The sequence below is a fragment of the Littorina saxatilis genome, linkage group LG4 (assembly GCF_037325665.1).
Source record: "Littorina saxatilis isolate snail1 linkage group LG4, US_GU_Lsax_2.0, whole genome shotgun sequence".
Classification (NCBI taxonomy): domain Eukaryota; kingdom Metazoa; phylum Mollusca; class Gastropoda; order Littorinimorpha; family Littorinidae; genus Littorina; species Littorina saxatilis.
The window spans coordinates 56,555,181-56,569,101 of record NC_090248.1 but is presented as its reverse complement, the minus strand read 5'-3'; the positions used below and the strand labels follow the sequence as shown (position 1 = coordinate 56,569,101).

General features: G+C 44.4%; 1 protein-coding gene across 1 annotated transcript; it reads left to right on the top strand.

Moving 5' to 3' along the window:
• Nucleotides 1–1,707: 1,707 nt before the first annotated feature.
• On the top strand, nt 1,708–13,616 carry LOC138965135 (protein PRQFV-amide-like). Its single transcript, XM_070337259.1, has one exon. The coding sequence runs from the start codon at nt 2,037–2,039 to the stop codon at nt 3,912–3,914; it is 1,878 nt and encodes a 625-aa protein (XP_070193360.1). The 5' UTR covers nt 1,708–2,036; the 3' UTR covers nt 3,915–13,616.
• Nucleotides 13,617–13,921: the final 305 nt, after the last annotated feature.

The following is a 13,921-nucleotide window of genomic DNA, read 5'->3' as shown; positions in this document are numbered from 1 at the left end:
TCTTTTCTAATTTGTCCTGGTCTCAGAAAAATATTATGGGCATACTAGTGAAATCAAGTTACTTCGCCCGCTTTGTGACGTCGTTTGCTTCATTTGTACAGGAAGTTACTTCACTTAGTTTGTTCTCTACAGACAAGAAATGTACTCAATTATTTGCCCTCAACATGTCGGCAATACATGATTTCTTCAAAAGAATACGGTTTATATACTAAAACCATGGCCCAATGCCTGATGAAAGACTCTACGGCTCTTAGAGCAACATCCTTACCAACTATAGCGCTAACACACAATGACACAGCCAGGTCTCTAAACCAACTCCATTGCTACTTGACACCAAGCTCCAGCTTTTTACTGGTGCATTGGTGGCTCGGAGCTCGAGCACGACAGCCAAAACTTCCTTCGCGGCGGCCCCTTTTAATTAAGTTGATTGTTTTTCTTCTAAATTATCTAAAGTCGGGATACCATGCCCCTAATGATTTAACCATGAGGGTGTTAAACAGCATTTATCATCAGGAGTTACAAGCCTTACTTTGTTTTCTCCACAGACAAGAATTATTCTCAATTATTTGCCGTTAACGTGTCGGCAACAACTGACAGGGAAAAAAAGGTGAATTTTATTTTAATGAGGATGATGATGACAATGATGGGTATGGAACTCTGCCTTTCATAGATACACGCTATTCCTTTCAAACAGTCCTCTATAAAAAAAATTCCTCCAACGAGTATCAAATAAAACAAAACAAACGAACAAACAACCAAACAAACCGGCAATCAAACAAAATGGCGGACAGTCTTGTCTTGTCGGCTCAGTCCTTCAGTCACCGTTCAGTGTGCAAAAGAACAACACACACAAAAACAAAACAAAGAAAGAAATGACAGAAAGGACGATTGCACGCCCTCCTAAAAAAACACAAAAAAACTTGCGTTGGTATGGATTAGCAATATTAGCTGAAGAAATGATTCAAAATAATAGTCAACCTACGACTGTTGGAGAATGTTTTCCCCTCACGATACAAGCGATGGTGCGGGCAGAGAGTCAGGGCATAGTGCGAGGAGAGACAATGATGACAAGATGATAGAAATAAGATGGCTGTTGTCAGCGTCAAAGAACCTCTTCGCCTCGTCAAAAACCAACACCCTCACTGTTGTGAGTTGATTTTTGTTGATGAATTAACTTTCAAAAAGACCTCGGTGCCTTTTACAAAATATATTCTTACAAAAATCAATACCACTGTACACAAAGAGCACCACAGCTGTTCAATTTTGGTATGTGACCAAATGGAAAGATGGTCTTATCCCATGTTAAAGCCCGGCCAGATCTGAGACAGTGAGGCGAATAGAGAGAGAGAGAGAGAGAGAGAGAGAGAGAGAGAGAGAGAGAGAGAGAGAGAGAGAGAGAGAGAGAGAGAGAGAGAGAGAAAGCATTGATTCGCTGTGCAGAGCGTGTGGTTGGAGCGACGCTGTGTAGGTGTGGCGGGGCGGACCTGCCGCACGTGCCAGAGTCTTCTCGTCCTGTGAGTGACTGTGGGGTGACAGTGGGGGTGGGGGGAGCGGCCTATAAGACGAGAGCGCGACGGGCCATGCCGCTGAATCAGACAGGAGGCAGCCACACTTTGCCAGGGACGCCACAGACTACCCGTGCTACCCCCGCCTCCTCCCCCTCTCTCTCGCCCGCTCTCAGGCCACATACCTACATACCTCCAGGAAGCAGGTACACGCAACGTAACTACCCAACAAGTGGCCACAACAGCTTGGTCGTCTCACTAACTAGCTCTGTGCATCTCGACACTTACACCGGATCCACGACTGTTTGGGGCAAGTTTTGTCTTCCTGCATTCCTGCCAAACAGTCAGCCTGGTGCACCTGACGCCGAGTGGAACCCCCTGTGGTGTCCTTCCCTGTGGATACACCTGTCTCTAGTACCCTTTGACGCTCACCTTGTTCCACGAGGCAGCAGAGAGAGTTTGTTCCGGTGACTGTGAGAGAGAAGCTCAGTGTGAGAGTAGCTGAGGTGTGAGCGTCCTCGCCCTGCAGTGATGGAGAGTTCCCGCATCGTCCTCCTCCTCTCCCTTGTCGTCTGCTGGCTACACCTCGTCTCCTCAAACCCCGCAGCCCACGACGACACCAACCACACCGACAACACCGACCCCCAGACCCGCTCCAAGCGAGACCTGGACCCCGAGGATTCAATGTCCCATGACAAACGACTGAGAGACTTTGTCGGTAAGAGAGACCTGAGGGATGACGTCACTGACGATGACGCCGGTGTGAACAAACGGCTGAGAGAGTTCGTAGGCAAGAGGTCTTACGACGAACCTAACGACGCAGCTTTGCAGAAACGCTTGCGTGATTTTGTAGGAAAGCGTGATTTCAGTCGAGACAGTGACGAAGAAGCAGGCATGCAGAAACGCTTGCGTGAGTTTGTGGGGAAGAGAGACGCAGACCTACAGTACGAGGGAGACTCGCTTTCCGTCCCGTCCAAACGGCTGCGTTATTTCGTCGGCAAGAGGACGGTGCCTTCCTTCGCGACTTTTGCTGACGACGGCGAAGACGTAGATAAGCGGCTGAGGGAGTTCGTCGGCAAGAGGTCCACGGACAAGCGGCTGCGTGAATTCGTCGGTAAGCGCACAAGTGGCTACAGTAAACGACTGCGTGACTTTGTGGGCAAGCGCAGTGGTGAGGCTTACGCTAAGCGACTTCGTGAGTTTGTGGGCAAGCGAGGAGACATGCATCCAGCTTTGGCGTCCCTTGACAAACGACTGCGTGAGTTTGTGGGTAAGCGTGACTATCTGGGCCCTCTATACTCCAAGAGGCTGCGTGAGTTTGTGGGCAAGCGAGACCAGCTTATTCCTGCTTACTCCAAACGCGTTCGCTACTTTGTTGGCAAGAGAGCGGCCGAGGAAATGGAAGCACAGAAACGTGTTCGGTACTTTGTCGGCAAGAGAGACCCAGAACTCATGGAGAAACGCGTCCGATACTTTGTGGGAAAGAGGAGCGCCGGGTCGACATCTGATGACCTTGACAGAAATGAAGGTCCCGAGCAGTTCGCTGCCCTCATCAACAAACGGTTGCGTTATTTCGTGGGCAAGAGGGGCGACGACACGCAGGACTCCCCTGACTGGCGTCACGCTGACGACGGACTCGAGGGCATTGTGTGGGAGCTCCAGGACAATGTGGACAAGCGGCTGCGGGAATTTGTGGGCAAGCGCTCTGTGGACGACGACGTCATGGCGACGTTTGAAGGCAGCCCTGTCAAACGCCTGCGTGAGTTCGTTGGCAAGAGGGACCCCCCGGCCCCGGGCTTCCCCCTCCCTCCCGCCCTGGTCACCGGGGGGATGGCGTTTCCAGACAGCGACATGAACCCTGACTCCGGAGACTCCAGAGAGGGGATCTACAGCGAGCAGCCTGGTGACAGCGGCGAGATTCCAGATGGCGGCGAGATTCCCGACGACGGCGAGGCGGCCAACGAGAGCGAGCTGGATGGCGGCCCGGGACACACACAGGAGATGGACAAACGGCTGCGTGAGTTCGTTGGAAAGCGCGGTGATATGGACAAACGGCTGCGTGAGTTCGTTGGAAAGCGCGGTGATATGGACAAACGGCTGCGTGAGTTCGTTGGAAAGCGCGCCAGTATGGATAAACGGCTCCGTGAATTTGTTGGAAAGCGCGGTGATATGGACAAACGACTTCGTGACTTCGTTGGGAAACGAGCTGGTGTGGACAAAAGATTGCGTGACTTTGTGGGAAAACGTAGTGTTAGCAAACGACTGCGTGAATTTGTGGGCAAACGGGATTTTGTGGAAAAGCGTCTGCGTGATTTTGTTGGCAAGAGATCTAAAGCTCAGTCCATGCAGGAGGGTAGCCCAGATACGTGGGCGGTCTCCAAGAGACTCAGAGACTTTGTCGGTAAGTGAGTGACGTCACTACCTGTCGCAGGACGCCGGGACATGAGTACACAGGCAGGGAGAGCTAGCAGGTGGGCACAGCCTTCGTCCTTCTTTCATAATAGTATGACGCTTATTTTATCCTACGTCACAGTATGACACTCATGTTTTATCCTACGTCATAGTCGTAAACTCCTTTTATTGTTTAGCGTGAGCTTGCTTTTATTTTTACGTTATAATAGCTAAACAATCTGACATCTTACAGGATAACAATGATTTGGACAGCGATTCCTGATTACTTTGAAGTGAAGGTAGGGTACAACCCGATTTTTGTTGTTAGGATTCAGGTTTCATTTTTTTAGTGAAAGCGTAGCCCCGGTCACATTTACCAGACATGTCAAGCAAGCTTAACGTGTTACTGTGCTGACGGTCAGCACGCAGAGTTAAGGTGTTAGTGGGAGGTCTGTTCCTCTATATTGTACTGTTACGATGATCATCATCATGGTTCTTATGACGATGAGGAAGATTATTAGTATTTTATGTATATTTCTTTAATCAATACATGTATATCTGGGACAATCACGCTTTGACAACTGAGACGTGGTGTTCGTAGCCTGGCCCACTCTGGCTGAAACATGCCAAAGTTTCAATACCATAGGGGCTTGCAGAGCCATCTCCCCTCCTCTCGTTTACTGGGCAAAATAATATACACACCCACACCCTTCTAGACTAAAAGTTACTTGATGATAAAAGGCATGCATTCTCATTTTTTGACAAGAAGTATCACTTTTGGTGAGATGATATTAATGCAAGACAAGCTTTGTCACAGTGATACACGTACTTAACATACGACTTGCCTCTTTAGGGTGGGGATTGCCCCTTTAAGAGAGTGGCTGTCGCTTTTAGACCAATATCATCACTTTAAAAGCAGAGCTCCCCTCTCGCCAAGAACTTGTGGTACACGAATAAAACAAAACAAAAACGTAAGCCGTACGAACGAGCCAGTCGTGTGCATGTTTTGAATCATGATTTATTAGTGCTTTCCTTCACCGCTTGTCCCGGGGTTTTGGTGCAGATTGCTAATTCATATCAGGGAAGTGTCTGCGAAGTAAGTAACCTCTACACTGTATACCATTTAAATCATGATTATATACTGCTTTCTTTCAAGACTTGTGTCGGGGAATTGGTAGAATAAGACAGTCTACTGCAAAGTAAGTAACCTCTATACTGTATACCATTTAAATCATGATTATATACTGCTTTCTTTCAAGACTTGTGCCGGGGAATTGGTAGAATAAGACAGTCCACTGCAAAGTAAGTAACATCTATACTGTATACCATTTAAATCATGATTATATACTGCTTTCTTTCAAGACTTGTGCCGGGGAATTGGTAGAATAAGACAGTCCACTGCAAAGTAAGTAACATCTATACTGTATACCATTTAAATCATGATTATATACTGCTTTCTTTCAAGACTTGTGCCGGGGAATTGGTAGAATAAGCCAGTTCACTGCAAAGTAAATAACCTCTATTACCGGAAGAAGCCTCGCTTCCAGCGTCATTCTGAGACAAGCCAATGTCAGCCATTTCTGGCAAGGAAATTAATTGAGAGTGTCAGTTAAACTTATTTTCCGCACAGCGTCTTGCCTGGCGTATCTCCAGTACCCGATTAACGGTCAACAGGGGAGGCACACTGTCGGAAGAAATGAACTGTATGTATGTTGTAGAATCGGTCATTGTTTCCGGGCAGCAGATTACGTTGCACACGCCTTGGTGGACATTGTCTATGATTATCTTGTGTGCTTATTGTTTTCTTTGATTACTTTTACAATGCTCACAGCAAAGAAGCCAAGGAAAGTGATGTTGTTTTTGTTAGATTTTTTTTTTAAATGTTTTTTTTAAATTTATATGTCTGTCGTGTTATATATGAAACATTTTAACAAAGCTCTGGAAGAGGGAATCCGAACAGAAAGACCATAGCAATGACAATTTTATTTAACGAGGGTAATAGAATGAGCAGTGGTTTGCGTTTTTACATCTGGCCTCTGCCCTAAAGGGGGACTAATCTACTACGGCTTGAGAATAAACAGACAAATAAAACAATGGTAAAAGTGTTTACAGATAAACTGAAGTATCAAAACACAAGAAAAGTAAATAAAAGGAACTTGTAATTTTAGACAAAACAAAATATTCATCAGAACTTTGACCTGTTTGCCTTTCAGGAAATGTTTGCTCCGCGCAATCTGGAAAGACGTAACAATAAAGCGAAGCGATCACTCGTCGTTATAATTTGGATGTTGTGTTCGTCCACAGTGGAGACAAGCTAAGTTCCGGGGAATGTTTCGTTCTGTCCGTGATCACACTTTCCATTCACTTACAGTTCTAGAAGAAGGGAACGAAGTGGGAGGACAGCAATAATATCATGTTCTTCTTTCATTACGTCTGTGTATAGGATTAGAAGTGCATTTTCGAAACGGCAAATGTACTTTTCGAGTTTGCTTCCAATGTATTCATGTTTTGTGCACATGTAGGATGTAAGATGTAAGAGGTTACACTGGTAGCCAGGAACATAATTATCCCAGAAACTGTGTAACACTGGGTTACACTGGGTTACACTGCAGATACCGTTCATAGTGTTACATTGAGAAGACTGTTAGCCAGGAACATAATTATCCCAGTAACTGTGTAACACTGGGTTACACTGCAGATACCGTTCATAGTGTTACATTGAGAAGAATGTTAGCCAGGAAAAGGATTATACCAATAACTGTGTGACACTGGGTTACATTCTTGAAACCGTTCATAGTGTTACATCGAGAAGACTGGTAGCCAGGAAATTGATGATAGCAATAACTGTGTAACACTGGGTTACGCTGCAGATACCGTTCATAGTGTCACAATGATAACGATCTTGCAGCCGGCAGTCTTTCTTCTAACATGTTTTTAATTCTTTCTTTCTTTGTCTTTTTCTGTCTGTCTTTCTTTCTTTCTTTCTTTCTTTCTCGCTTTCTTTTCTCTCCTGGGTTCTGTCTTCCTTCTTTTCCCATTTCTTTCTTCCTTTGCAGTTTGTGTCGGGCCGTTGGTTGGGACAGAAAGGGGAGCAGGGGAGGTCAGGTTTCCCCCGCTCATTAAAGGGAAGCTGCTTGTGTACTAATGAGTCGAGGGGCAGGGCTCGATGTCGGGTTATGAGTTGTTAATACAGCCGATGTCTGGGCCGCCATCAAGGGTAGACGTAGTGATACACACGGTGCACCGTCAGGACGATTATAATGGCGAATAGAGAGTGTTCATTCTCTTTTTATTTCCACTAGGGGATTTGAGGAGTCACGCAGTTTGGGTTACGGCACGGAATCATTAAGTTTCATCCTTGTTGTGCAGGGGATCTGTCTGTTTGCTTGTTTTTAATTTTTTTAATTTTTTTTTATCAGAAGAACATTCATTTCAGTGGAAGAGAATTCTACCACTAAATATCTTTTTTTTTCCCCAAGAAAGGAAAGAAAAAAGGAAATATAATGTAATGGTTACAAGCACAGTCCTTCCCGTCCAAACTGTTGGGCTCCCCATCTCACATCTGGCCAGACTCCATCATGGGAGAATACCATCTATCCTCTTGGTCTCATACCGAAAATGAACAGTCTTTGTCTTCTCTGTGCGCAGAGTGCATTTTTTGCTGAATTGATCTTGTAAAAGCCACAAATGTAGGGATGGTCTGATCCCGTGGAAAAGCCTAGTCAGATCTGAAACTGTGTGCACGAATAGTAGTGTGCCTTTAAAATATGCAGGAAAGTTAACAATCAATAGTTGAATCAAAGCTTGTCCGAGAGAAATATGTAGGAAAGTTAACAATCTATAGTTGAATCAAAGCTTGTCCGAGAGAAATATGTAGGAAAGTTAACAATCTATAGTTGAATCAAAGCTTGTCCGAGATAAATATGTAGGAAAGTTAACAATCTATAGTTAAATCAAAGCTTGTCCGAGAGAAATATGTAGGAAAGTTAACAATCAATAGTTGAATCAAAGCTTTTCTGAGAGAAATATGCAGAAAAGTTAACAATCTATAGTTGAATCAAAGCTTGTTCGAGATAAATATGTAGGAAAGTTAACAATCTATACCGAGAGAAATATGCAGAAAAGTTAACAATCTATAGTTGAATCAAAGCTTTTCTGAGAGAAATATGCAGAAAAGTTAACAATCTATAGTTGAATCAAAGCTTGTCCGAGATAAATATGTAGGAAAGTTAACAATCTATACCGAGAGAAATATGCAGAAAAGTTAACAATCTATAGTTGAATCAAAGCTTGTCCGAGAGAAATATGCAGACAAATTAACAATCTATAGTTGAATCAAAGCTTGTCCGAGAGAAACTAATATGCACGAAAGTTAACAATCTATAGTTGAATCAAATCTTTTCCGAGAGAACTATGCAGGAAATTTAACAATGAATAGTGGAATCAAAGCTTTTTCCGAGAGAAATATGAAGGAAAGATAACAATTAATAGTGAAAATAAAGCTTGTCCGAGAGAAGGTGCTCACAAACGTGGAGACATTTAATAGGCTGTGGAGACAAAGGCAGTGCTTGCTCCATGTATTCCCTCTCCCCTCTTTGGCTCTCTTTTTTTGTCTTTTACTCCCTCTCCTCTCTTTTGCTTTATGTTTTTTTCTTTGGTCGCGGTGAGAGACGGAAGCTGGCTTCTCCAAACGAGAGAAACACGCGTTCGGCTTTTGCTCGTGCCCGACCACTTCAGCGACATCTGGATTTGTTTTCTATTTTTTAAATTTTGTTTTCTTCTTTTTTATTTTCACACACACACTTTAGCCATATGATCCCACGCTAGTTTGGCAGGCATTGTTTTTGTTTAGTTTCCTCATCCGTTATTATCGGTGTTCTATAGGAAGCCGTCTTCTATACGTTTAACTAATGGAGGATGTAGGGGGTTTTATACTCTGTTTGAGATACAATGAAAGCGCTCAAAGATTTAATGCAGGAGAAAGGCGATTACTTTTTCTCGCAGACGACTTATTTTTTTCCTATGAAGAATTTTATTTTTGTGCTCGATGGTTGTTTTCAGTTTAGTCAACCATTTTGTTTGATTGCAGCGATAGCCAACAAACAATAATTAAAAAACAGGACCTTATATTACTGATCCATGATGCTATCTCCGTGGGTAATAAGGACCGGCCGAGTACGTGACTTTTTGTGCCCTTCCTCTTTGAAAACCAAGTCACTGCCAAATAAGTCGCGCAGTGACATCTGGCATGCTTTTAATGTTTAATCACTTTCTAACGAGGGGACAATTTGCATTTTTCATGTAAGGCAGTTTTTCATGGGGCATATTAAACAGTTCTTCTTATTTGTAAACTGTTACATTTCAGTTCAGAGCATCTCCGTATGAAAGCTCTTCGCACTGTCAGTCGATTCACTTAGATCTTAACTCTCGTCGTGTGCCGGTGTGCAGGTATTGACCCCCACCCTTGTATTGTACGACCCTCTTCCTGCTGCTGTCCGCATTGTTGTGAGCGCCGTGTTGACCGAGCTAAGTGGCCGAGCAGCATGGTGATGGCCGATTGACCGGGTGACGAGCGGGTGACGAGCGGGTGACAAAGAAAGTCAGAAGGTGCAAGGTGTCATTCCTATGCACGTCCTGTTCGCGTTTACTGCGCTTCATTCCTCCTTAGCCGCCATCCGTCGCGCCCTGATTCCGTCAGTCTACCTCCCTACTCCCCTCTCTTCACCCACACCCGTCTCCTCACCCTCCGCATCTACCTCTCTGTCCGTCTGTCTGTCTGTCTGTCAGTCTGTCTTACTCTCTCACTGTCTCTCTATCTGTCTCTGTCTGTCTCTCTCTCTGTCTCTCTCTCTCTCTCTCGATCTCTCTCTCTCTCTTTCTCTCTCTCTCTCTCTCTCTCTCTCTCTCTCTCTCTCTCTCTCTCGACTGTATCCTTTGTCAGAGAAATGAAACGTAAGCGCAAATTCAAAATGTGTCTATCGCCTGACAAGCCGCGGAGTGGTGAGAGTAGTTACTGGCTGCAGCACTAGCCGGGTGTCAAGAGGATTGGGATGCTCTCCGTGTCATCTCACACGCCTCTCGCCCGCTAAACGCCCTCGGCGCTCCCTCGATCATCCCTCAGAGAAATAAGTTATGACTGAGTGGTGTTGGGATGGAGTGGTTGCTTACAGAAAGATGATGATCACTTTCATCTTGGAGTCGTCTCCACTGCATTGTGTGCAGTGACAGGGTGATACTCCATCACTCGTCTGTCAACACGCCTTTCAAGTCTGACGAAGCTCCCGACGAAATGTTGCCGTTTTGTGTTAGATCGCCTAGCTTCTGTTTGCCAGTCTGTGTGTGTTGGGGAATTATTGTCCGTTTGTTAGGGAATCCTCTGACATCCACCCCCGCGTGTGTCATTGTACGCCGCTCTTCTTGATCGTCTGCCCGACTGATCGACACCGCACATAGTCTTTCCAACAAATCTTTGATCAAGTTGCCTCGTCTATTTGTCTGCCAAGAATTACGTTACATTTCTTCTCAAAAACTGTCTTGAATTTACATTTATCGTCTATGTTTTTAGAACTATACACTATTACGGGAACAAGCATTTTCAGAAGATTGCAGAGTCAATTTGAATTGCGAAACTTCTGTTCTTGATGTGAGAGTTGCTAACGTTGAGATTAAAAAACTGCATATTTGTCGATCGATTGTCCGTAATGATGACATTTGAAAATTAGTGAGGGAAGGGGGGTGGGGTAAAGAGATGCTTGACTCGTCCAGTGGTGAAATTGGAAGTGATTGACAGGGGAGATGACGCCAGCACTTAGCGAGGTGTACACATCCATATGTAAACACATCCTGAGAAACAAATTTGTTGTATAGCTTTAAGGAACACACATTTGAAGTATAGCTTTAAGGAGCACACTGAACATCAATCAGGTGTGCTGCGAGTCCTAAGTCACGTGACCTTTGTGAGACTGGACGAGTGTCACGTGCTAACTGACAGATCAGTGCACAGAACAACTGTTGTTGACATCACTGTTACCATTTAATAACAACAGTTCTTTACATCAGTGTTAACATTTAACAACAACTGTTCTTTTTATCAGTGTTAACATTTAACAACGACTGTTCTTTACATCAGTGTTAACATTTAACAACAACTGTTCTTTTCATCCGTGTTAACATTTAACAACAAATGTTCTTTTCATCAGTGTTAACATTTAACAACAACTGTTCTTTTGATCAGTGTTAACATTAAACAACAAATGTTCTTGACATCAGTGTTAACATTTAATAACAACTTGCCAAGCTGCTTTGGGGATAGGTCACGACAGGCGTTTGACAGGATCAAAGAGCATTTCACACAATCTAGCTCAGATTAACGAGGCCGACGATGATATGTCTGGATTAACATCAGTCACATGGGATCAGACATAACATTACGAAATCTAAATTGTTATTTTACGATCAAAGCTTTTCTTTTTAGAATCTAAATCGGTCTGGCAACGTTCTGGATCATCTCACAGAACCGAGTTCAGTGTTGGACAAATATAATTGTTGTCATCAAGCAACGTCCTGAATAATCTCACAGAACCTAGTTCAGTGGGGGGAAAATATAATTGTTATCATCAAGCAATGGCGGGGGTACCAGGTCAGATCTTGGCCTGAGTCAGTGGAACAAGGTCAGCGCCAATCTTTCAGGGTCACACCGCTCTCTGAAGGACGCGGCCATTTATCGCGCATAAAAAACCCAGTCCTCTGTGGCCAGTAATCCGTGACCAGTACTCCGCCTCACAACTTTGATACAAAGCCAGGCAAAGGCAAACGGTGAGAACGACTGGGGTTAACGGGGCTCCCAGGAAGACACACCGGAACAGGACACGCTGAAAAAGGCAAACGGCTGGGGTGGAATGGGGCAAGCCATCAGGAGAAGAAGAGGGAGATGGGTGGCGGGGGGGGGGGGGGGGGGTTACAAGGAGGGGCAAAGACAGAACGAGTTTGTTTCTGACATTCCTACGCGGCTTACGAACTGTGTGTATGTGTGTGTGTGTGTGTGAAAGTGGTCCGGTAAATTCATTAATTGAATTGACAAAAACATATTTCTGACGATTGACGATCATGATGCGGAGGCGTCAGACCGTGCGTACAAGTGTACGCTGGTTCGGTGCCAGGCGTTTACCATCCCGCAACCAAGGAACGTTGTTTCCACATCACAATGCCTTGTTCGTCACTTATAGAAAAAACAAACAATATTTATTATACAAAGTCATTTTTATGGAGTTTGTTCCCTCGTCTGATATGATTGGTGATTGTTCATAATATACGGAATGTTACTAAAGTTATAAAGGCCTTTTATTCTAATGTAAAGGAAGAGCGTAGACATATAACTGTTGTATTTGATGACATATGTTACATATAACTGTTATGTCATTTGTTTTATCCTTGCACACTATTAACAATTCTCTTGCTAATGATTTGGGAAACAAAGGGAAGTAAGCACTATCCATGTATACGACACATTGAGGATGTAAGTCGCTTGTTCTTTTCAATGCTTGTTATTATCTTAGGTACCAAGAGGTCGGTTCCACAGACCTCTCCCGTACACGTCGTATGCATGTAGAGCGCTTACCCCCCTTTGCTTCTCGGATCTACATATAGTGCTCTGCCTCATTTGTAAAAGATCTTCTCTTGCTAAGGCCAACAACAACAAAAAGTCTGTTTACGGTAACATAGGCACACAAAAAAAAGGGTTGGTAGGTCGGGATTTTTTTTCTCCAAATAAACATATTTTTAAGTTATTTTGCCAAAAAAACCCACCTTTTTTTTTCTTTCCGAAATGCCAAAAAAAGTCTAGGGTCGCACAAAAAAATAGAGTCGGTCGGGATACCGTAAACAGACTATTTTTTGGGGGGGCCTAATGAGAAACGGGGTTGACCTGTTTTGGTACACACAGAGATTTGTCTTTGGTCTTGTAGCATCCTTTATATTCAGACAATCCCTATGCAGATGTAAGATTGTCCAATGAGCAAAGAATGATGTGACAGCGAGGGTAGACTGGTGTGGAGGACACAGTTGTTGTTCACACCTCATGTGTCCATCATGAAATTCAGCACAGGACACATGCCTGGCTTTGTGTCCAGCAGAGCTGTCCCTGGCTTTGTGTCTAGCAGAGCTGTCCCTGGTTTTGTGTCCAGCAGAGCTGTCCCTGGCTTTGTGTCTAGCAGAGCTGTCCCTTGCTTTGTGTCCAACAGAGCTGTCCCTGGCTTTGATAAAATGCTGGTGTCCTTGTTTACATTCTTTCTTTGTTTGGTGTTTAATGTCGTTTTCAACCGTTCAAGGTTATATCGCGACGGCCTTGTTTACACGAAGAAAATTGAACTGAGTTAAATGTTAACCTGGGATGTGTTGAAACTGTTATTAATCTTGTTTTCACTGTTTTAACTTAATTATTCTTCGGTTTATTTGTTCTGTTTTACTGCTATGGCTGTGTTAACGTACTCCATGCTATGTTGAACATGTGCCATGCTGTGTTGAACATGTCCCGTGCTGTGTTGAACATGTCCCATGCTATGTTGAACATGTCCCATGCTCTGTTGAACATGTCCCGTGCTGTGTGAGCATGTTCTGTACTGACCGGTGTGACCACCCACCACCGCTGAGTTCCGCGCTGTCCTGTGCTCAGCTCTGTTCAATAGACCGACAAAGAAAATAAATCAGTCTCTCGGAAAAAGACGGTGTGTGGGCGTTGTGTGTGTGTGTGTGTGTGTGTGTGTGTGTGTGTGTGTGTGTGTGTGTGCGTAAGTGTGTGTGTGTGTGTGTGTGTGCATGCGTGCGTGCGTGCGTGTTTGTGTAAGTGTGTGTGCGTGTGTGTGTGTGTGTGTGTGCGTGCGTGCGTGCGTGTTTGTGTGTGTGTGTTTGTGTGTGTGTGTGTGTGTGCGTGTGTATGTGTGTGTGTATGTGTGTGTGTGTGTGTGTGTGAGTGTGTGTGTGTGTGTGTGTGTGTGTGTGTTTGTGTGTTTGTGTTTTTGTGTGTGTGA